The 22996-nt window shown below is 36.5% G+C and overlaps 2 protein-coding genes and 1 long non-coding RNA gene across 4 annotated transcripts; 1 reads left to right on the top strand and 2 right to left on the bottom strand.

Moving 5' to 3' along the window:
* Nucleotides 1-3661: 3661 nt before the first annotated feature.
* LOC148743490 (uncharacterized) lies at nt 3662-4325 on the bottom strand. Its single transcript, XR_015989238.1, has 2 exons — nt 4197-4325; nt 3662-4035 (listed from the first exon to the last, which is right to left on the bottom strand). It is a non-coding gene; the product is annotated as an uncharacterized LOC148743490 (long non-coding RNA).
* LOC111340348 (carbohydrate sulfotransferase 3) lies at nt 4030-7572 on the top strand. 2 transcript variants are annotated; one of them, XM_088726612.1, is made up of 2 exons: nt 4030-4303; nt 6294-7572. In XM_088726612.1, the coding sequence occupies exon 2, from the start codon at nt 6314-6316 to the stop codon at nt 7535-7537; it is 1224 nt and encodes a 407-aa protein (XP_088582738.1). In that variant the 5' UTR covers nt 4030-4303; nt 6294-6313; the 3' UTR covers nt 7538-7572. The 2 variants fall into 2 exon arrangements, with proteins under 2 accessions (XP_088582738.1, XP_022802913.2); XM_022947178.2 differs by lacking the exon at nt 4030-4303 and adding an exon at nt 4676-5179.
* Nucleotides 7573-8764: 1192 nt separating this feature from the next.
* On the bottom strand, nt 8765-22674 carry LOC111340331 (inositol polyphosphate-5-phosphatase A). Its single transcript, XM_022947160.2, has 18 exons — nt 22474-22674; nt 22132-22173; nt 21873-21976; nt 21653-21743; nt 19975-20038; nt 17483-17514; nt 16056-16127; nt 15029-15081; nt 13901-13964; nt 13690-13745; nt 13446-13530; nt 13163-13258; nt 12690-12838; nt 12272-12322; nt 12002-12062; nt 10518-10580; nt 10379-10430; nt 8765-10246 (listed from the first exon to the last, which is right to left on the bottom strand). Exons 1-18 carry the CDS (start codon nt 22534-22536, stop codon nt 10182-10184), a joined length of 1263 nt encoding a protein of 420 aa, XP_022802895.2. The 5' UTR covers nt 22537-22674; the 3' UTR covers nt 8765-10181.
* Between the last annotated feature and the right edge of the window lie 322 nt (nt 22675-22996).

Genomic DNA, 22996 nt, shown 5'->3' with positions numbered 1-22996 from the left:
TGGCCACCGTAATGATTACAAAAGCTGACGTTTCGAGCTTAGCCCTTCGCTCCGACGAAGGGCTAACGCTCGAAACGTCAGCTTTTGTAATCATTACGGTGGCCAATTTACCATTTCAACTTTGCTGATATATCCAAATTATTTCGTTACTCCCACCGACGCAGCCCCAAACAGTTTCTTTCGAAACTATCAGCCTTTATTCATTTGTATTATCAAGGTCATTAAGAAACGATCGTCAATTGAAAGCAAGTATAACGAATATATGAAATTCATATATCTGAACTGCGGTTAGAGAAACGTATTTGTGCACGATCCTCGCAGTATTCATATATTCGTTGTGTTTGATTTATCATCTTACAGGTTTATGTCGGACTAATTTGATGACCTGCTCCCAGTTGGCTTGTTAGCTCAATTGGTAGAGCGCTGCACTAGTGTCGCAGAGGTCAGTGGTTCGAATCCCGTACAACACGATTGTTGCAGTCATTGATATGTCGCTTTAAACGTTAAACGAGATTTAAGCTTACATCTTTTCTAGATTTTTTGCATAATTTGTTGTGACTGAAACTTTTCCAATCCCGTGAAGTTATTTCGTCGCACGGGCCACGCAGGTATGTCGAGCAACTGGTACTTGCCCAACTTTCTGTGCGTGCCAAAATCTAATCTCATCTTCGCTTGAAAAAAAAAGAAAAGCAAAGCGTGGAAACGTTTGCTTCTTAGATGTGGGTAGATGACCCTGTACTATTAAGCTGACATTTGCAATAAAGCAAACCCGCCCTTTCCATCCAATATTTCTTAGTCTTTGGTTTTGTTTTACCCATTGAAAGCAGCATCGGATCGATACCCAATGATCAAAGGTATTTAACTTGGTCTTCAACAATCGACAGAAGAGGTGAAATGACAATGACCAAGGGACTAGAAGAGAATCCGTGGCCTTCTTAGCTCAAGAATTTCAACACTATAGGCAGCATTTGAAAGATTAAACTCTTTCCAAACCCCTTCGGTAACTGCCCGAAAAAATTTCTCCTTTCCACGATGTTCTCGTTAATAAGTTTTTGTTCAGATTTTAATTAGCTAACCGGAAACACAGCTAAGCTTTCTCTAAGCGCTTGCTGGAGGTCGTCCACGAACTTAAGCCGTGTTATGAACGACTTTACTACAAAGCGAAGATTAGATTTTGGCGCGCACAGAAAGCAGAAAGCTACGTAGGCGAAAGCGCCAGTTGCTCGATATACCTACGTGGCCCGTGCAACGAAATAACTTCACGGGATGGGCAAAGTTTCAGTCAGCAAATTATGCAAAAAAATCTAGAAAGATTTAAGCTTAAATCTCGTTTAACGTTTAAAGCGACATATCAATGACTGCAATCATCGTGTTGTATACAAACCCCGCAAACTTTAAAACACGTTCTCTAGTGATACCTGCGAAACTATTCAGTATAATTTCCGGTAAGATTTTCGCGGACAATCTGATCGATTTCTCTTACATTGTGTGCCGAGACTGAAACTTTTCACCTCAAGCAAATCTCCGTCGCACGGCCCAAACAAACATAGCGAGCAACTGAGCTATTAGTCTATGTCCGTGTTAAAACACACGAAAGGACTCTAAAGTACACTTCACTCTGATTGGGCAGAAAAACACAAAGATTTTCTGGCACTAATCAGATGGCAGAACGACTGCGACCGTTTGGAACTAGTCTTGTAAAGACAATGTGCCCAGGGGCTTTTCATGCCCTAACTTGAAATCGACCCACAGCCCCTGGGTCTTCGAGGATGACTATTGCTTAAATAGTGCTCTTTACTGCGAGGATCGTGCACAAATACGTTTGAAAGCTAGTATCTCGTCCTTAGCGCTTGCACCCTTTAGAGTAGCTGCATCCAATATAACGAGCGTAATATGATCTTTTAGCTAATAATGAAATGCACTTTCATGGTCTTTGGCCGGTTCCATAGATACCCTATGACATCAAGTTAATCCTTTAATCCCTTAGAGTGACTAGCATCTAGTTTCTCCTTACCATATCACCCCGAATCACACATTAAGGTCAGGAGAATAAAGGAAGTAATCACCCACTAAAGAAGCTCTTGATTGTTAAACAAATTCTCCTTGTCAGTTCGTTGGGAAATGCGTAGAGAACAGTATGGAGAAGATGCGTACTGATGTGAAGGTGAAAAGGGTTCAAGGCTTATCCTACTTGTAAATCATAAAAGTCTTGTGGTCAAGAAAAATGATATCAGTAACAACAAAAATGTATCTCTTTGTAAGTATTCCCGCCTAAAAAACCTTTTTCATGTTTGACTTGTGACTTGAATAACAACACATTCACAATATTATAATGAGCCAGTATGGATCAAGGAAGTGATTTTTTCCTTTCTCATCAAAAACCAGGCATTGACTAACTAACCCTTTTAGGCAGAACTTAGATCGAAGTCAGGGTTAGATTTCTGATTTTGTGTTTGTGGTGAGGTAAATAATGTTTCTTTATCATCTTGCCTTGCTTTCATTCTCCGTCAAACGCAACCTCCCCCCCCCCTTCTTCCCCACTTCTTTCCCCCACCTACCTTAGAGTAGAGTGGGGCCTTAAAAACTTCCCTAAATAGCTGGTGTAAAATCCGGATCAGTCACACAGATAGTTCATGACGGAGAAAGAGAGGGGGAGAGAGAGGGAGAGAGAGGAAATCAAAATATCACCAGACACCTTCAAGAAGAGATGATATATATTATGTTGAGCATATCTCATATATTTCTCCCAACCACTTAATCCAATATCTTCCCAAAATTTCTATAAAACAAGATGCGGACAATGTGAGGAACTAAAATATTCAGCTATTACCTGATCAGTAATGATTGATAATAAAATGTGACATTACTGAGACCTTTCTTAGAAATACACCCAATAGCAATAACTTAATCAGTGAAAAAAAGGAAAAAAGGAAAAAGCCAATTAGTATCATATAACTCTGTCGTGGCTACACATGCTACAATTGGGAAATTCTCCGGCACAGAAAGTATCGAGAGAGAGTAGCGGAGTTTTGATTGGTAATGTCAGGCGATTCCAAACACTATGTTGGTGTTCAAGTAAACGGCTTATCGAACTTTGACAAGAAAATGGCTGTGTTCTTGACACCTGTCATATCCATAATTAAAAATATTGACCGAATTCCCACAGAAAACCTCATGCGAACCTGTTGCAAGTATTCCATATTTGTTTAGCAATGCCAAGCGATTCTACAAATTACATTAATTAATTTGAATTCAATAATACCGTAATCAGACTGCTGGATAAAGTCTCAATAGACTTAAACGGCACTATAATTCCAAGCAGTTGGAACCGATGAACCTAATACATCCCTGATAAGGCCATTCTATATTTATCGAGAAAAACTTTAGTGATTCGAGAGGTCGAATGTTCTGTACTTGTACCGAGAACACAGTGATTCATAGTATGCCGCGTTCGGATATTTTGTCTACTAGAAAACCAACATAATCTTCGGAATCGCTAGACATTTCTACATGAAACATCTACTACCCTCAGGAAATTTAAAGTAGCTTTTTAGTGGAAATTCTGTGAAAATTGTCCGGCAGCTAGGCATATAGCTCCAGCGTAATTTACGTTCTGATTGATTCCCAGTACATCATGATAGGGGCATTATAGTGGACAAAGTACCTTGTAAATCAGTAGCTGTCGTTTTTATTCACGTAGCTAAGGGTTAGGCATTTGCGATGAGTATCAACTCTAGTGTGGTATAGGAACACCATCGTCAAGATTGAGAGGATTCTTGAAAATACTGGTATCCCAGGATTCCAAAAGGCGCCTGTTACTCCAACATAATCTAATCATAATCTTCTTTGTAAACAACAACCAAAGGCTGGACATGCTGAATTTTTTAACTCTTTGTCCAATATTTCTCCAAGGAATCTTTCAAGATTTCTGGCAGACGTGCCGTTCAATTAATTAGCTTAACTTTGCATAAAATGTAAATCGTGCTCCTGGTGAATGATTCTATCATTTCCCTCTGATGAAGGTCGCCGGTTTGGCTGAAACGGGAGGTTACAAATTTGTACGTTCTATGCACTTCTTTGGCTACAGTCAGGTTTTTGTATCTTATTATAAACCGTATTGGTTACTTCTCAATGGTGATTGAATATCGTTGTTAAAAAAAAAGACCTGATGTGAAAGATCTGAGTAACGTACGTACATTAGTCTGGAACTGAAAGCACAAATGGCGTTGATGATGCTCTACTCCTTTGCGCGAGTCCTTGCACGCTTTGCCTACGATCGTACCCAATGAATTCGAAGATAGAGGTAATTACAGGAAAACGGCCGCAGGTCCACTTTGAAAAAAATGGAGAGTTTACTCGCGACTTTGGCAAGTTTACTTTTAAACTATCGTAAATGCATTAGGCTCCATAAAAGGAGCTGTTCAAATCGTCTGAATTATATCATGTGTTAGGCAGCACTTGCGATCCACACCAGCGATTTATAATTAGCGCTTTCTACTGAAGTCTTACAACGGTGTTTGGTGAAACAACACAAGCGATTGAAGTTCACCACTAGCGATTGAACATTAGAACGGCAACTAAACTGATTTACAATTAGGATCTGTTGCTAGCACTAACAATTGAGTTTATTCCTCATAGGATGATACCCCCCACCCCCCCCCCCCGCGGTTGACTTTTTAACTTTATTAGTTCGCGTGCCAGGTTATGCTATGATCAATTGAATTAATTACGTCTATTAGTGTTCCAAAGAGCGAAATAATATCACTTCAAAACAAACTTATATAATATACCTCAAATATTTTTATTGATGCTCATTCAAATGTCAGTAAATCTAAGTGTTTTCAAGCTACACCATTTGTCTTCTATGCGTCGTTATACATACATCCCTAAATAGAAGAGGAAAACGATAAAGCTAGGTAGCCACAGGTGACAAATAAAGAATCTGACAAATAAGTTGTTTTAGTATAAAAGCTTGTAAAATATCATAGTTGTTGACGTGAAGTATTAGCCTCGTTTGACACAGCTACTTATTTGATATAGAGTATATTTACGCATTTGTGGAAATTATTCAGAGCACCATTGATAAGAAGTGGCTTTTACCAAGTTACTCCACGCGAGGACGTTTTAGTTTTTCTCCTTGTCTGCTGATAATTCTTTACAACTATTGCCTTCTTTTAGGGTAAGTTGTGTTTTGACAATAGCATCTGTTTCTACTTTTGACTAGGCTGGTTTAGAAACTATCTCAAGGTCCTAGTGTTTTACGTAAATATCGATCGCAGGAAATATATCCCAATGTGAGCTACTTTTTATTTCTTTTATTTTATTTATGGTTTGGATTACGACAGTTGGTTTTTGGAACGTATGAGTTTATTGTTGTGAAAACAAAGTCATTCCACAAATCCCACGCAGCGTCAAAATGCTCTTGAGACGACAGTTCGAAAAGACCAGAGCTCAATGGAATTAGATGAAAAGCGTGTCTTATATTCTTAAAATTTGCATTTTTGAAATTGTAGACTGGACGTTTAGCATTTGTCTTGTAAACAGTTACTTACTCTTAGCTGGCTAGGCTTTCCGATTTTCGGGTACTTTTTCGGTTTCAACGTCAACTACTTTCTATCAATCAACTGACAGTGAAATTATGTTTCGATAAAAGGCCTCAGATGCAAAGAGAGTAGAGTTCTCTACAGCATAGCAGTCCAAAGTCAGCTATCATGATTATCTCAATATCGGGAAAGTCATCTGCAGCAGCCTAACTCCATGTTTAATACAAAAATTTAAACTCATTCAGAACAGAGAATGGAAATTAATCGCACAGGTCAAAAACACATCCAATCCTGCGCCTTCTGAGAAAAAAATTCGCAGTGGATTCACTGGAGCTCGGAAATTGGGAAATATCATAACTGGAGAGATCGGAACTGGATAAGTCGCACAGGTCAAAAACACATCTAATCTCGCTCCTTCCGAGAAAAAAAAAAATCGCAATGGATTCTCTGGAGTTTGGAAATTGCTAAACATCGTAAAGTAGTTAGCAGATGCACTTAGTGGTTAGCTTGGTCCTTAGTTTATCGACAAAGTCACAAAAAGGAAAGGTGACAGAAATTCTACCCGTAAGGAAAGACCGCCAAAGGAAGAAGAAGACCGCCAAAAGGAATAGGAAATAGTCAACTTGCTTATTATACGTTTTAACCGAATGGCTTATAGTAAAATTTCCATTCATTTTTCCGATACCATTATAAGGAAACCCTCACAATGTATTCAGACAAGATAAAGATCTACTTTTTATCGTTTAACAGTTTTATCGCCAGAGTTCGCAATGAGGAAGACTGTGGTGTTAGTCACATTTGGTGTCCTCGTGTTACTTTTTGCTTTTAACACCCTGGTTCTTCTGTCTTCATGGAAGTTGACTCCAAGTTTGAAACCACATACAACTTCCAGTCAGAAGGAACTGATTTTGCAAAGATTTAAACAAGAACAAACTCAACAACCGACGAAGAAGTTATTCACCAGGTTTGGTATTGAGAAATCAACTAGGCCATCTGTTGGAACCAAGACACTTGAAAAGAGGTCTCCACGATCTAATCTCATTGTACTGAGCCCAGGCAGAGGGGGATCTTCATTCTTAGGAGGAGTATTTGATGCTAATCCTGATATCATGTATTGGTTTGAGCCACTACACACTTTATACCGCGGCATATATGAACTCCATTTGTTCAAAGACAAAGAAAGAAGAATTCACTACAGCAAAACCTCTATCGACCTAATCAATAGCTTCCTCGACTGCAGTTTCACTCAAATCCCTAAAGACATTATATCAGCATTATCTAAGAGCATATTTCGGAGTCGAAGTGCATCACTGAGCGGTGGGTATTTGTGCCCTACAAAAAAAAAAAAAAAAAAATGTCGACCTTACTCAGTGAAATTACTTAACAAACTTTGTCACTCTTCCAAACATACTGTTCTAAAGATCTTGATTCATCGTTTACCAAACAACACTCTAGAAATTTTCCAGCGAATTTTCCAACAGCAGAGATATAAACTAAAACTGATTCAGTTAGTTCGTGATCCAAGAGCGGTGGCATATTCCATGGTCAACTCAGTGCAATGGTTAAATGTCTCCAGCGAATCACATCAAAGATTTCGCGACACTCTTCAAAGAGTTTGTTCACACATTGAAAAAAACATAAAACTTGGTTTGTTTTCTCCCCCATCTTGGCTAAAAAATCACTTTCGAGTGATTCGTTTCGAAGATTTTGTTGTTAATACGACAAACATTGCAAAGGATCTCTACAAATTTGCAGGGTTTGATTGGTCTGAAAGAGTTGAAACATGGATTGCCACACATCAGAGGAAACCTCACAAAAATAATGAAAGGGATCCGTATTCACTTTATAGAGACGCATCACTTGTCGTGAACAAGTGGAAAAAAGCTCCACTGAGCCTAACTACAGCAGTAGAGGAAGTCTGTGGTAGTTTGATGGACGTGCTTGGCTACGAAAGAATGATTAAATCAGAAAATCACTCACGTGTAACAACCTGATTATGAATAAACTCACATTAGGTGGTTTGTTGATAGCAGCATTTCACAATTTTTTTTAAACTGGTTTCCAAAAATGAAGTCAAGTAACAGGTTATACCCAACTTCAGTTACAGGCTCATTTTAAGCCCAGTTCAGGCCCAACTTACTGATAACGGCCCCCCACCCCCTCCCCCCTCGCCACCCACTCTTTGTCTTCATGTTTTTGAAACACCGCAATTAAAGAAGCATCAATGGAACACAATACTGATCCTTTTCCCAACGAATTAGCTTGCCCACCATTCACCGTTTCTCAACAGTTGTTATATTTATATCTCTTGATCATCATTTTGTTTTTCATTCACTCTTAAAATTTGTATATCAAATTGTTGTCTCGTTAACAGCCGAAATAAGCATCGTTTAACTACAGAACTGAGATCGAGGTGACGGTAGGAGTCCTGGGGCCCGTTTCTCGAAAGTCCCGGTAACTTTACGGGCCCGTAACTATGTTTTAAAATCAAAATTTAAAGGATAGGAAAGCAGATTCTGGCACCCAAACCAGTCCTTTTTGCTTCTTTAGCTGATAGTTTTATTACATCATTTTCAAAACTTTTGAAATCCCCATCTTGAATGAAAACAGAATAGCTTTACGGGCCCGTTAAGTTACCGGGACTTTCGAGAAATGGACCCCTGATTTTTAAAAGTTGTGGTAAGGTGACTTTCATGTCTTGTTAGTGTCGTAACTCGACAGTTTTCGATCTTCCTTCTTTTTAGGTCACGCGGCCCCCGCCCCGCCTCTGATTGTAACAAGCCCTCCAGAATTTGATGTGCCCAGTGTCTACCTTTACATCAAAATTACATCTACCAAACTAACCTTAATTTGCTGAGGTAGCAAACCACTGATCTTTCTTTTAGACTTAGACTTCTTGTTCGAGCCTGGAAAGTCTCATACCAATATGGAAAACAGGGACTATTACCAAGGCTTCCGAGTTGACTTCAATACGGCTAGGTTTCGGATTCATTTAAATCCCAAATTTTTCCAATGAAAAACCACCTCTGAACCTTCTTTCCTCTGAACAACACCACGCACTAAACGCGGACTTAAATTTGTACAGCCACAGCCGACATTTTGCAATAATTAAACCTTCTTCACGGGCCGTTTACCAGGTTTTTCGAAAAGTGGGTTGGAGTCTTGGACTAGTGGGTTGGGTGTATTCCATGAGTTGAATATAGTCATAAACAGAGCCAATGTTATCCATGGTTATGATTTTATTACCTACCGAATGCTTGTCTGATAGACACTAGATACTTCCATTAAATACTTAAATATTTCACAAGTCTGCTTATAACTAAATGAAAAAACCGCGTACACGACTTAAGAATGCCTAAGAGAAAGATCCTTTTTAATACTTTTAAACGTGCGTGGAATTTTCTACATAAAAAGAATGGTGAAATGGTAATTAGTCGTTTCATATCTCTGGAGTCCGATTAACCGGACTTAGTCAATGATTTCAAATTCATTTAGTGCAACTGATGAAAACTCACCTTTATGTACAAAAAAGTTTCGATCTCTGAACTAAATTTGCCAATAACAAAATGCTTATTCCAAAAAAAAATAGTATGTTGCGGTTAGATGTTACCATCTGTTTTTCCCTGAAATCCCTTACTTTCCTTGTTAAATGTTACACAATGAGGCATAAGAGGTACACTGCAGGCAAAAAGCGGAGAATAAAATGTTGTTTTCTTTAATTGGGAAATCTACTTCTTCTGAGATTGCTTTTATTTCAAAAGAGAACTAGTACTCAAAACAGGACAAAGAGCATAGTCATAAAAAGATGCATTGCTACCTATTCTCGATCTGAAACCGACTTAGGCACAAGGCAGCCAGTGGATATTAGGTTGCCAATTCTTGGATTGAAGCCAAACACAAAAACAGTTCTGCAATTGAATGCCAAAGACTTACATCTATTTACTAACTTTTGGAATGGAAAAAACAAAACAAAACGAAACGAGAGGGAATGCACTGAGATCTTAAATTACCTGCCCCAGCCTGTTGAATGCCTACTTCACCAGCATTGCATGGTCATCAGTATACTTTTACTGACACAATCTCTTAATGATTCTCTATATGATTTTTAAATAAATAATCTGAGTCATTGCTAGAGTTATTAATCTAAACCTTATTTGGTTACACTGTCTTCCTATATACTGTTTGTTCTATCTGTGAACCTCAGTGCCCTTAGGCAATCTTGCCTAGCAACGAAAAACTGTTTAAAATCTACTCACTGATCAATTCATTCCTAAAATCTTAATCTTAATATAGATTCTCTACATTGTTAGCCATACATTGCTTATAATTTTGCCTCTGCAATTAAGCATCAGATCAAATAAAATCCTCTAATGAATAAATTATGTTTCTTTCTTTACATCACCAATGCGCAGAAAAATTTAATAGTTCTGAGGGCAGATAAACATAATTATTGGAACGAAAGGGTAATTTAAGCAAAACTCAATCTCGTCTCCTTCAACGTGGACAGTTCTGTTCACTAATAAAATAGCACTACATGTGCTTTACACCTAATTTAACACTAAATTTCTGCACATGGAGTGCAGTAAAGACATAAGGTAAAAGAGTTCAACTCCAAATGAAACAGAAAGTTGTGGAGTCTTAAACACTTGTTAAATACTCTACAATTTCAACCGGTCCACCATTTCTGACAAGTCCAGGTCCACCTACAGATGTTTTTAAAACGTGTGAAAGTATTGGATTACAGACCAGTAAAAAGTAAAGATTTATATCCGTTCCAAATTGAATGACTTACACCAAGAGCTCCCTGGAAAAACTGATGTCAATTATTTACCAACCTTTGGAAAGGGTGTCTTGAGAAGAATCCATGTTAAAATTCAAAAACACAGGCTATGAAAGAATCAGAATAAAGAACAGAATTGATAAAAAGGCTAACGCCACAAAACAGAATGATTCAGGGTGAAACAGGTACTGTACCTTGTGATCTCCCATACAGACTTGTTTACCCATCATGTCATACACTACTGATGAGCCTTTACTCTAATCAAACATAACAAAACATTAGTTGAAATACTAGCCTAAGGATGGGTTGTTTAAAGCTCAATAAACACTTATCCACATTCAAGTTTCATGGCAGCTGGTCAAAGGTTTGGAATTGAATTTTGAACAACCTAGCTCTGGTGCTCAATGTACTATAATTAATATTTAGCTAAATAGACTAACGTACACTCGGACTTTCATAGAAACTATTTTCTTGACCATTATTTGTCTTTCATTCCAAACTTCAATTACAGTATTGCTACACATCCTCCCTGAACTACAAAGTATGAAAGTACTGCTATTGCTTATGAATATATGAAAGTCCTAATTATATGTGCACTGTGGTTTTAAGAAGTGTATGAAAGTGATCTGTGCAGTAATGAACACTACTTAGGTAGTAGGCCTGAAAAAAAATTCTGGCCTGTTTGGGATTTGAACCCGTGACCTCTGCGACACTGGTGCACTACTCTACCAACTGGGCAAACAAGCCAACTGGGAGCTGGTCATTATGTTGGTTCGTATCAAACCCATGAAGTGATGATTCAAAGAATTTTGAATATATGAAAGTCATATATGTGCGCTGCAGTTTTAAGAAATGCATGAAAGCGATCCTGAATTTTTTTCAGGCCTAACTTTTTGTTTCCAACTATTATTTTAAGCACCGTGAGATGTGCATGAGTATCAGACCTAAATATTACTCTTTACTGTTTTCCTGCAGTTCAAATGGTCACATAAGGGCTTCATGAGAACAAGGTGGAAGATCAACAAGTGGTTAGATAATCTAATTTTTTGTGCATGTTAGTTCTTTTAGCTAAACTTGTGTTAATTACTGTGAGCATTGCTTTCACACACTACAGCTATTGCTATTATCACAAGTTCTTCTGTGCTGATTAAAAATCTGCACTGGAGAAACTAGTATCACTTCTGATGGTGAATGATGCTTTTCATTTATCCCACTGGTAAACCCATAAAAAATCTAAACATATTGTGTTTTGTGTTTAACATGATTTTATAAAAGCAATAGACCACTCTTTTATTGGTTAACTTGTGTTATAACCCATGTAAGACACTAGGACAATACATAAGTACTACAGTGTTCTCCCAATATAGAAAGTGAGGTCAAATGCATAGTTTTCCCTTTACACATTAAAATCAGTATATAAGTTCTTCACACTGTCTTCATATGTTTTCTTTAGCACTCACAAGGAGAATTTTCTTAATAATCAAGAGTTTCTTGACCTTGTAATCATTATTTTCCTTTATTCTCATGACCTTAGTTAATATTTGACTCAGGGGTGGGGTGGGGTGGGGTGGGTTAGGGTTAGGGTCTGGGGTGATGCTGTTAGGAAATATTACTGTAGATGCTTATCATGCACAGGTTTAAGGGTTAATAATGATTATCAATGATCAAGAAAACTGACCTGGTTAATTATGGCTCTGCTTGAGTGACTCAAGAATATTCTGTCACACCAAGATGGACACCTTGCATATTTTGATACCACAGAAGGAATTAACATTTATTAGCACAGCAACATCACTTTCTTAACAAAATTCTTAACTTTTTACAAGGGAAAAACATTCTAGCACAATACCAGTATTCAGATGGGAAATGATCACAAGAGATGAAGACCTGACACTCCTGACCTGATTTAAGAAACAGTCTCTACCATGTTACTTAAAAGACTTTGTACCTGGAGTCCCCATATACTGTTGAATCCTTCACATTTTCACTGAAAGGATAGCTATAAGCAAATAGACAAGAAATATTTTATGACATTGATGCTGCTGTACACTATTCTATAAAAGGTTTTTTTTTTTAAATTGTACTTGCATGGCCACATAAACATCTCATCCCTAAGGCAAGGGGACAAAAAAAACAAAACAAAACAATAATACAAGTACAGTATGTTAACAAGAAGCTACACTTGAGATTAAATAATAAAAATGAGGTTATTCCACACCCAGATTAAATTAGATACTCAGCAAGATCGTAACACTAAAGTATTCTTCAGAAACAAATTTCTTAACAACTCACCTCTAATTTAATAAAATGCCTAAAGCATCGCTAAAGAAATATACAACCTATTAAATGGTATTAATAGCTTTTACCTAGGACAAAATGAAATATCAAACTCAAACAGTCTGTCTTTGAAGACGTCAAATTCCCTATTGTACTTTGAAAACTTCTTTCCATTGTGATATCTAAATATACTTTGGTCATGGACCTTGAAAATTCGAGGTTCCAGTGTTAGGAAAACCTGTCAAATAAAAACAAAAACAAAAAACAAAGTACATCATACAATCAGACCACTCATTAATTTATAATGAAAACATGATCATTTTATTGCCACTTTCATTTTCACCATTGACAAACTATAACAAAGAGCCAGTTATAACAAACAACAACAATAGAGGTATAATTATCACTATTTGAAAGCGTCAGTATCCACATGTGTTCTGTCAGATATAAAATATCAGCCTTCCATGGAGCATTAAAGTCCCCTGTCTTCTTCCTGAATGTGGGCTATATGAAAGGGCTACAACGTCTTGTCACCTTGACAGTCAACATCTACAGTATTTACCTTATCAGCCTTCTTTCTGTCCCTGTAGATGATCTTTGAAGGAGTACTCTCACCTTCCTTCCTGATACGTTGCTGTGGAAGACCAGCACAGAGAGCCTGTAGAAAACGTATAAAAATGCCACATAAAGTCAGTCATGTTTGCATGATTACAGGTCTCTATAATTTATGTATAATCAGATGGTACTGTAACTGTGCATTATGAGTTGCACATTTATCAAATGCTGGATTATCTTGCGCCAACTTTAACTGCTTGTGAATATGACATCTCCAAATTATACCGCACCTCCACCACTTTCTTGTTGTCAAGTCTGAAGTTGAAGTCACCAAATAACATATGGGGAACTACAGGAATTGCACCCTTAGTTATTCTGCCAAAACCAAAAGATAAACGATGCAATCAGTACGATTCAACTAAGATGGTGAAGTCACTAAATATCTCCAGGGGAGCTACAGGTTGGAGCAATACTCTTCATTACTCTGCCTACACCAATTTCATTATTCTTCAAACAAAAGACTGATCACCTTACCTGTCTAAGACATGATCCAGAGCTCTCATGCGATTTTTACTGTATACTGATGGAGTCTGATGATCAAAAAATAATAGTTTTGTAATAAAAATATAATAATAAAAAAAGAAAATAACAAGAAATCTAGAGACAAACCAAATTTTCATTTAAGTTGAATCTGTTACAATACAACATATTAATATTTGTTAGTGATCAGTGAAACCTTACTTACCACCTCAATGGATATCAAGTTTGAAGCATCATGGAAAAGGTGAATGTTGAGTAAATCAAACACACTGTCAAGAAAAGTACAGAGTAAACTGTATAAAAACATGATTCCATGTTAACACCTTCATAAGTACTGCACAGGACAGCCACTGAGTTTGTTTGATTAAGGAGCCACTGAGGGTTCTTGTACTTTTTCAGGAACCCAATTCAAGGACTTTCAAGGACTTTTCAAGTCATTTTCAAGGACCTTGGCTCTCAAATTCAAGGACCTTTTTCACTGAGTAAATAGGAGCTAACAGAAATAAAAAAAAAAATTGCTCTTTATCACATGTCAAACATCATAAGCGGATGCAGGATTTGAAGGAAAAACTTGCTTTTGTGATTCGTGCTCGAAACCAACACTTTCAACACCAAAAACAAAAGAAAACTTCGACTTTGATTCATCAGCACTTATTTTCAAGGACTTTTCAGAAATTTTCAAGGACCTGAGACTAAACTCAAGGGTTGTTAAGTCCTTGAGAACATAAAATTAAGTTCAAGGACTTTCAAGGAGTGCAGGAACCCTGTGAGAATCTGCTGCAGTAAAATTTTGTAATTCATTTTATTTTTCCTAAAGGAACCTTTTGATGAACCTTTTTCTTTCATGTTTTGCTTTCTTCAAAAAATTGGTCAGTGGCTCTTAAGTGACACCAGAATAAATTGTTTCATTATATTGTTAACTGCAAGATACATTGTGTACTGTGTAACTGATGCATGCTATCAAAAGTTACATCTCTAACAAAAATGCTCAATCTTTCTTCTTTTCATCACTCCCTGTTAATGCAATGGATATTAAATACTTTTTAGAAATAACCCATAAATTTTTTTAACAACCAGGGTCCATAGGCCCTTAGGACTGTTTTTCCCTCTCAATCTCTGTGAATTAGTAGTTAAATGTATTATTAGGATTTGATGATGGTGGCTTGCCATATGGCCGGGTATGTAGCTTAAACACCTGGTTTCACTATCTGAGTATAATTACTGTTTAAATAATTATTCTTAAAAGTGAAGAGCTGGGCTTTTGAATTTCTCATGTCAAAAGATGTTTACAAGCCAAAAGAACTGACATACACAAAAAATTAGATTATCTAACCACTTGTTGATCTTCCACCTTGTTCTCGTGAAGCCCTTACGTGACCATTTGAACTGCAGAAAAACAGTAAAAAGTAATATTTAGGTCTAATAATCATGCACATCTTACAGTGCTTAAAATAATGGTTGGCAACAAAAAGTCTCCTGACAAATGAATATTAGATTTTAATGGTTCACTTGATCAATTAAATTGACGACCTTTCAAAATTTATATCCAGACAACCACACAATACTATAATGATATTATAATAATGTATTGAACTAATTTTCAGCTCTTTCAGCTCCAAAATAGCTAAGAATTTTTCACTCTGTTAACGTGAGTTTAGCATGATCAAATGAATGGACATAGGCTTCTGCTGTTGAGTTCAATAATAATGATTAGAGTGTCATCTTTCTACAAATTAACATTTGGATATGATCAAATGCACTTCACAACACTTTTTGTGGGACTTTGGCCAGACTGCATCAGCAGTTTACATTCAATCGAAGGAAACTTATTTGGAGATGCTCCCTCCCGCCCCCCCCCCCCCCCCCAATTCCCAGTAAACAGGCCAGGCCACATCACAGTAATCTTGTGAGTGGGTTCTTTAACGTCCCCTGCCTAACAAAATTAACTTATTAACAGATGCAGGAGACAGGACCTACAGTTTATTTGTCCTTATCCAAGAAGACTAGAATGTCTATCCCTTTCTGGATATTAAAGAAAGGTAGCCCATTTTCCTCAGTTATTTTAAGACCTTGAGTGTTGGTCCGGCCGGGGTTCGTACCCTCGACCTCCCACACAACAGTCTAGCGCTCTAACCAATTGAGCTAACCAGGAGGCAGTTTAGCATGTGTTAACTGAAAGAGAATACATTGTTATCAGGGAGCATTAACAACTCATTCTATAACATGAAATAGGGTGTGCAACATTCACAGACAGACATCTATGGCATTTTTAACTTGTTAATGCAACCTTTCCTAACGCTTTAATTCAAAATTAATACCTCTTATGAACACTTTTAATTAAAGAACTGTCAAAAATGTACCTGTGGGAAAAAATCCAGAGGAAATTTTTCTTTCTCCAGGAAAGGGACTTCTGTCAGATTTCCCACTTGTATCTAAAAACAGTAAGTATCAACTGATCAAGAGGGCTCTTGTCAGATACAGTTTGTAGCGTAGTAAGTGTATAGTGTATTAGTACAGTTTGTAGCGTATTAAGTGTATAGTATATTTGTACAGTTTGTAGCATATTAAGTGTATAGTGTATTAGTACAGTTTGTAGCATATTAAGTGTAGAGTGTATTTGTACAGTTTGTAGCGTATTAAGTGTATAGTGTATTTGTACAGTTTGTAGCATATTAAGTGTATAGTGTATTTGTACAGTTTGTAGCGTATTAAGTGTATAGTGTATTTGTACAGTTTGTAGCATATAAAGTGTATAGTGTATTTGTACAGTTTTGTAGCGTATTAAGTGTATAGTGTATTAGTACAGTTTGTAGCATATTAAGTGTATAGTGTATTTGTACAGTTTGTAATGTATTAAGTGTATAGTGTATTTGTACAATTTGTAGCGTATTAAGTGTATAGTGTATTTGTACAGTTTGTAACGTATTAAGTGTATAGTGTATTTGTACAGTTTGTAGCATATTAAGTGTATAGTGTATTTGTACAGTTTGTAGCGTATTAAGTGTATAGTATATTTGTACAGTTTGTAGCGCATTAAGTGTATAGTGTATTTGTACAGTTTGTAGCATATTAAGTGTATAGCGTATTAAGTGTATAGCATATTAAGTGTATAGTGTATTTGTACAGTTTGTAGCATATTAAGTGTATAATGTATTTGTACAGTTTGTAGCACATTAAGTGTATAGTGTATTAGTACAGTTTGTAGCATATTAAGTGTATAGTGTATTTGTACAGTTTATAACGTATTAAGTGTATAGTGTATTTGTACAATTTGTAGCGTATTGAGTGTATAGTGTATTTGTACAGTTTGTAACGTATTGAGTGTATAAGTGTATTTGTACAGTTTGTAGCGTATTAAGTGTATGGTGTATTTGTACAGTTTGTAGCGTATTAAGTGTATAGTGTATTTGTACAGTTTGTAGCGTATTAAGTGTATAGTGTATTAGTAATAGAGCTTGTTGATACTGAACTGAGGTTACATCTGTTCATGTTCTACGCGACTTGTTCATGTCACCATCTCTGTTTACAATTGCTCATGAAATTTGAATAGAAGTAACAAATAAGTCTGTCTACTATACAATTACTAAAACTGGTAGTATACCCTTATTGATTTCTTGTACATGTCTTTTGAGCAAAACATGGTACATCAAAATATATCAATATATATATATTTTGGAAAACTGACTTCCAAATCTTAGCCTGTACATGCAGGTCTAAAAATTTCATGTGCAAATGCTAGTAAACCTTTTGGTGAATAAATTTTATGCAACAATGTTAACTCACTCACTTCTTCTCCCTCAACCTTGGAGAATGCAGATTCTTCAGATTTTAAAAGTGCAAAAACAAGAAATGAAAACAACAGAGTTAAGTTTTCTAAACCAAACCAATTGTCTGCAAGTGTAAAATTTACTTCTGTCACTACCTGACAAGATAATTGTGATATTGAAACTACCATAAGTAGCTCTGTAAGATCAAATTACTTTCAATAAGAAGTTCTTCTTCAATCCTTTACATATTCAGTTTCCCTAAAAGGAGAAGTATTACCTAGAAAACTATGTAGGTTTGATTTGATGGTTAAAAAGTGCATATTACCATGACAATCACCACATTAACAGAGTTCAAAATTAACCCATTCTTAACACAACTAAAGACATCTTAATTAAATAAATCTCGCCCAACAACCTGGCTTTAGTATCCATTCTCTCAGTTTTCTTTCATCTCGATGCAATTTGGTAAAATTGAAGAAGATCAGCACCCCAAAATATCTGTTGGCCAACTGTCGGCCGACTGTTCACCAACATAATGAAAACAAATTCAGAAACGAGTAAATAGACTGTCATCTTGGTAAGTTTGAACTTTCACAATTACCTCAAAATGAATTTTGACGAACACCACGCAATACAGGTAAATTTTGAGTGTGATAGAGGTAAATTTCAAGTACAAGGCATTATTGGCCATATTGATCTTCATTTATGTGAACTTGATGTGTAGTATCTGACTGACACATTTCGTTCTGCTGAAATTGGAAGAGTTTAGTTACTTAGATTTAGCAATACGACTAAATTTTTTTCAAACAAAGACTCACAAAATTGCACAAGCCCATGTTTTCATTGTGTTTCTGTTGTGTTTTCTGTGTTTCGTTTGCCAACAGTCCAATGAAACACAGTTGGCTGACAGTTGGCCGACAGATATTTTGGGGAGCTGTTCTTCAATTTTACCTGCAATTTTTTTTAACAAAAAGGAGCTTCACAAAGGATATTCTTGAGACCCCTGCTATTTTTTTTTTTTGTGTTATTGTAACCAGAGTAGGAGCTGTTTAAGAATAATACACTGAGACTATACATGACTTGTGTGACCAGGTAACTGGCATTCACGGTCCAATTTATCCATTTATCCATTTCATGCAATGATTTCAAATTTTAAATTTTACTTGGAAAGTAAGAAATTAAAGCAAACAAAATTTTGTATCACATGCAACTATTAGCAATGTTAGAGGGAAATGATATCTGTACCTTAGGTTACTTCCCGCCTTCGCAGGTGTCATTTGGGAAAAAATTTGTACACGTGCTAGTTTCAAGAAAACCCTAACAAACTATACATCAAAATAAAGCTTAATAAATGCAGTTTAAAATAAAAATATAATTTTGGTGTTTTTCTTTTTTTCTTCATTTAGGTAGTGTCAGGAGCTGGTAAGGCATGAAACGACCAAGGGTCCTTCTATTGAATTAATTGGGTATCTGACCCCGCAGCATGAGCAAAATGGCTGTACAGTCTTATTCACAAGGCATCAATCAACAAAAGTGTGTCAGGCTTTTCCAATATTCTGATTGGTTGTCTAAATATCTTCATTTAAAGTTGGAGCAGCATAAAATATGTGAAATGTGCTGCTTAAAGGGACACCATGTGAAAAATATTTCAAATATCAATATTCCCTGACACACTTTCGTTCGTCATTGTCCCTGGACAAAGTTAGTATCTAGCAAAAACCTGCAGCAAAAAAGGTAAAGCTGAGGAAGCTGCTGAAAAGCAAAACAGCGAATTGACAGACAGCTTAAGGAGTACCCTTATTGCCGAAATGATTTCGCTCCGGAAGGTTTATTCATGATTTCATACCATTTGAGGTGATTGCCTACTTGCTTATTGAAAGAAAACTTGGTTTTTAACCGTATGTACAACAAATATAGATGTGATGGCACCTTCTTTGTTCGTAATTTGGATGCCAGCATGGAGAGGAGTGCCACGACTGTTTTTTCTGACAAAATGGTGCCATTTCTCTCATCTTTGGGCCTGTTTTTGCCTATTCTTTGCCCAAGGACTCCTCTCTAATTTTGATTAGGTTTTTTATCCATGAGAAAAATACTTTCCTCTAGCAGAGAACTTCCATGTGTGAATTTTGTCAAGTGTGCGTTAAACAATTTATGCAAATAACATGAAACTGCCGCGAATATTCCCCTAGGGATTCGCCCATTTACGAGATTATGACACCTTCCTGATTTATTAACTTCTATTTGAAAACACATTAATTTTTCCTAAATAAGTTGGATGCCTTTTGAGATTTTTAAATATTTCTTTTCGTAAACATTAGGTAAAATATCTAACATCAGTCTGGTCCAATAAAAGAAAAAATGATTTTTTCAGCCTCTGAAGGTGGGAAGTAACCTTAAAAAAAAAAACCATGGAATCCTCAACATTGTATGGTGGGTGCAACTAGCTCAACTTTGAGCTCAGTAGTTATTTCAAATTAAATGGATCATATCCCTATTAATAAAAAAAATTTACCTTTGAAATTCCAGAGTAACACATCCTCTAAAGACTTGCTTACCAGATATACACAGCCAAGTGCCTGTTGAAAACACAACACAACATTGTTAACAAGTCTTGCAATGACAAACCATTCTAACAAATCCTGCAAAACCAAAGCTATGGACAATGTCACATGTCTGTAAATTATCTGAGAGGCATTCACACCCAATATACAGCAAATAAAAGAAATATTTCCAAATAATATGAAGAATGTCATACATGTGCATAAACAGCTTTTAGCTGGTAAGTTGGTGTTGATTTTGGACATCTCATATCATATACATGATTTTTTATGTCCACAACTGGTCTAAAAATTTTTGCTTTTGAACTTCCTAAGGAATAAATATAGACATCTTCTACCAACACAATAGATGTCATGCCTTAGTTGTAACTGTTTCCAGCTTCCAACATAGTTTTTCTAATTAAGTGCTTAGAGTTAGGTGAAAGTATTATTTACATAGTCATTCCAAGATGGTTAATTTGAAATGATGCAACGTGCTATTTGTACATCTGTATCCTTAAAAGAGGGGGGACATGGGGGGTTCTGAATACTATAACACCGCAAATAAAATTGAACAAACACCGCCTCACCGCAAGAAATATTATCAACACACCGACACCGAGACAAGTCTCAGGATTTACCTGGTCTGGTTTCAATCATCTATACCACGAACTGGTCTTTGCCTGACCAATAGTGCATGTGGTAGATGTCCAGAGGTCAAGTAAAACATAAATGAACACGGCTTAGGGTCAATCAGCTGTTTGCTATAGATGACCTTGGTGCTTATTAATTTTTGTACAACAATTAATCACAGATCAACTAAATCTAGTTTTTAGAAGGGTTAAAGAACAAAATGCGACACTGAAATGGTTTATTTCACCAAACACCATTGGTTTGAAATTACAAACATAGCACGCTGTAAGGTTTGAGATCACTGCAACACCGCCATGTGCGTAGTTCTTTACCACAAAACTACATTAGAAAAAACAGCAACACTGCAAACCCCAGTGTCCCCCTTTTAAAACTCATTTCCTTCTACTCATTCAGGAATTACTTTAAAGAATTTTTAAAAAAAATAATGTGTATGATCCTTCCTTCTCTCTCTCTCTCTTTTTAAGGTTAATGCTGTTTACGTTGAAATGTTTTCAATGCAAAATAGGAGGTATAAAATAGTACTGCAGTTATCACAGATTAAATTCAAACATAATTAAATTCAAAATAATATGGGCTTCAGCTCTATGTACACAAACCCTCAATGAACAGCCCTTTCTGAGGGCTGATAAAATTGTTATTACAAGCTCCTTCATGTTTTTCTTCTTTTTCACGAAAAGAGCAGTCACTGATGCCCCATACCACTTCAAAGTCTACTAGTTTGAGAAGAAACAATAAATTATGGTGGACATCTAATTAATTACTTTACACATCAATTATTCTTCAGGTAAAGAAACCAAAACAAAAACTGACAAAGAGCACACATGCCTGAAGCACTATGCTGACTTTCATTTTGGTTACCTGCCAAAAATTCACAACTCAATACAACCTGTTTCCATAAGAATGGGAATTAAATACCTTTCATCCTCATGATTGGTATTAATTTCAACGAAACCAACCGAACAGAACCAATGATTTCTTTTGACCTTCAATAATGCTCACCGTATATCGCTCCTTTGAACGATAATCTTGATCGAACCATGCTCGCACTTTGTCGAATTTTTCTTTTATCAGCGATTGATCGATGAAGATTCTGAAAGAAATAACAAAAATGATTTGATTAAAATTCGCTTTCGGAGTCCTACTAATTAATACCTACTACAAATTTTCGTACTAAACAGAAATTTGAGGGGAGGGCATCCATCATGTGATTAATTCTCACCGGACAAATTCCTTCACTTTTTCTAAGGATTCTTCTCCAGAATCTTTTCCTCCACTTTCTTGAAAATGAAGTGCTACAAACTTTGGCTTGAATCTTGTTATTGTCTGCCAATAAGAATCCCAAAAAGATAGCAGCACATCAATAATACCACAGTACAAGAATTTCGCCAAGTGGATTTACCATATTTCATGCAAGTAGAAGAAAAAAAAATCAACTCGACCTTTCACAATTGTTCACAGACCTCTAATAACCTACTTACAGTAACTGTTTCTCGAATCCAGCGTTCTTCCAGTCCATCTCGCTACAAAGGAAACAAGAAAATTATCAGGACAAGTTGTTGATAATTGCCAACATGGGAATAAAGTCGAGAGCCTTCTTTTGTCAACAAGTTGGTCCCTAAAACAAAACAAAATGAACCTTTTATATCTAATTATGAGTTTGCAATGAAAAAAAGCTCATCTAAAATTTTGGAGCATTGGTAAAGTAAATGGCGAAGTGAATCTTCGTGAATCAAAGCACATCGAAGGCGCGCAGGACATCGACAACATCAAGGATCTTAAGAAAAACAAATAACATCAGTAGTGTCTGGAATATAACTCACATTTTCGAACACTGAACCAACATTTGCTGTTATAAACAACACAGGCACTAGATGTTCCCCCATATTCAAGTATTTCTGGCCATATCTAGTATTTTTGTCTCCACCATTGGACACAGTGTGTGTACTAGGTGACTGAGTCTGCCTTCCGTTTCCTTTTCGCGCCGGTTGGCCTCATGGGATCATACCTCCCACAAAGGCCTCCGAGTTTCCCGACAACCTCAATTAACTTTAAAAATTTGCCGTCATCTTTTTCTCTAATTCATTGATAAATGCTGTGCTATCATGCGATCGGTCAAAGCTTTAATCGAATATTTTTTTGATAGAAAGTACTGAAACAAGGGGTTTTTTTTTAAAGTGCTCGTACAAAGTTCGGAATTGGTCGGACGAAATCGGAGCTCTTTTTCGTTGCAGAATGCAAACATAACCTGATCGGTTTTGTACCCGCTGCTTATGTCGACGGCCAAAGTAGTTTTCTTTCGCATGGCCTTTTAGAGGTTGCTATTTGTCGATTAGGAAAGGTTCA

Source organism: Stylophora pistillata, chromosome 1 (genome assembly GCF_964205215.1).
Source record: "Stylophora pistillata chromosome 1, jaStyPist1.2, whole genome shotgun sequence".
In the NCBI taxonomy this organism is placed as follows: Eukaryota; Metazoa; Cnidaria; class Anthozoa; order Scleractinia; family Pocilloporidae; genus Stylophora; species Stylophora pistillata.
This window is presented reverse-complemented; position numbering and strand designations above follow the sequence as displayed.